Source organism: Eimeria tenella, genomic scaffold, assembly GCF_000499545.2.
Source record: "Eimeria tenella Houghton genomic scaffold, Eth_scaff2418, whole genome shotgun sequence".
Classification (NCBI taxonomy): Eukaryota; Apicomplexa; class Conoidasida; order Eucoccidiorida; family Eimeriidae; genus Eimeria; species Eimeria tenella.
Window position 1 is genome coordinate 235 of NW_013542281.1, and position 1,049 is coordinate 1,283.

General features: G+C 56.4%; 1 protein-coding gene across 1 annotated transcript in view; it reads left to right on the plus strand.

Moving 5' to 3' along the window:
- Positions 1 to 105: 105 nt before the first annotated feature.
- The window catches only part of ETH_00043075 (ALVEOLIN2, related), a gene marked incomplete at both ends in the record, with an annotated part of 2,080 nt that continues 1,136 nt past the window's right edge, over positions 106 to 1,049 (plus strand). Inside the window, 2 exons of the mRNA XM_013374971.1 lie at positions 106 to 267; positions 748 to 945. Of these exons, the coding sequence (XP_013230425.1) occupies positions 106 to 267; positions 748 to 945 (360 nt within the window). The remainder of the gene's footprint in view (positions 268 to 747; positions 946 to 1,049) is intronic.

Consider the following 1,049-nt stretch of genomic DNA (forward strand, 5'->3'; position numbering starts at 1 on the left):
CACACGCTCCCCCCCAAACGCTCCCCCAAACCCTAAACCCTAAACCCTAAACCCTAAACCCTGGCGCTGGCTGCAGCGGAGGGGGAGGAGGTGCTGTACGTGCCGATGATAAGCCAGACGATCCGGCGGAGCCGCATTGTGGAAGTGCCGGAAGTGCACATTGTGGAGAAGTTCATTCCGAAAGTTTCTGTCCAAAACCGCCTCCGCAAAGTCCCCAAACTCGAAGTCCACTGGGTCGAGAAAGTCGTCGAAGTGCCCCACGTGAAGGTCCGCCCGCGCCTGCGGTGTACGTACACCCCGGCCTGAGCCGTGCTGCTCCCGGGTTGAGGTGTACGTACACCCCGAGTTGCGCTCCACGTGCGCCCCAACTCGGCTGTACGTACACCCCAACTTGAGGTGGATGTACACCGCCAGTTCAGGTGTACGTGCGCCGCGAGTTGGGGTGTATGTACACTTCGACTTGGCGTGTATGTACAGCTCGACTTGGGGTGTATGTACAGCTCGACTTGGGGTGTCTGTACAGCTTGAGTTCGGGTGTATGTACAGTTCAACCTGGGGTGTACGTACACTTCGAGTAGGGGTGTACGGAGCTGAGGGTGTGTCTGTGGGGTGTACGTACACCTGCTTGGAGCTGAGAGTGTGTCTGTGGGGTGTACGTACACCATAGGGGAGCTGAGAGTGTGTCTGTGGGGTGTACGTACACCGCAGAGGAGCTGAGAGTGTGTGTGGGGTGTACGTACACCGCAGGTGGTGGACAAAATAGTGGAAGTGCCTCAAGTGCGGGAAGTGCAGCGTTTTGTTCCTCGCGTCGAAATTCAAGAAGTTGTAAAACATGTTCCGAAATACCACATTCAAAAAATCGAAAAATTCGTTGAAGTCCCGCAAATCCAAGTTGTCGAAAAGTTCGTCGAAGTCCCGCAAATCCACGAAGTCGTCAAGTACCAGGTGACCCGCCAGTTCCTCCACTCTAGGGTTTAGGGTTTAGGGTTTAGGGTTTAGGGTTTAGAGTCCCCCCCTCCCGCAGGCTGCCTCCAGCGCGCCCCCGCCTG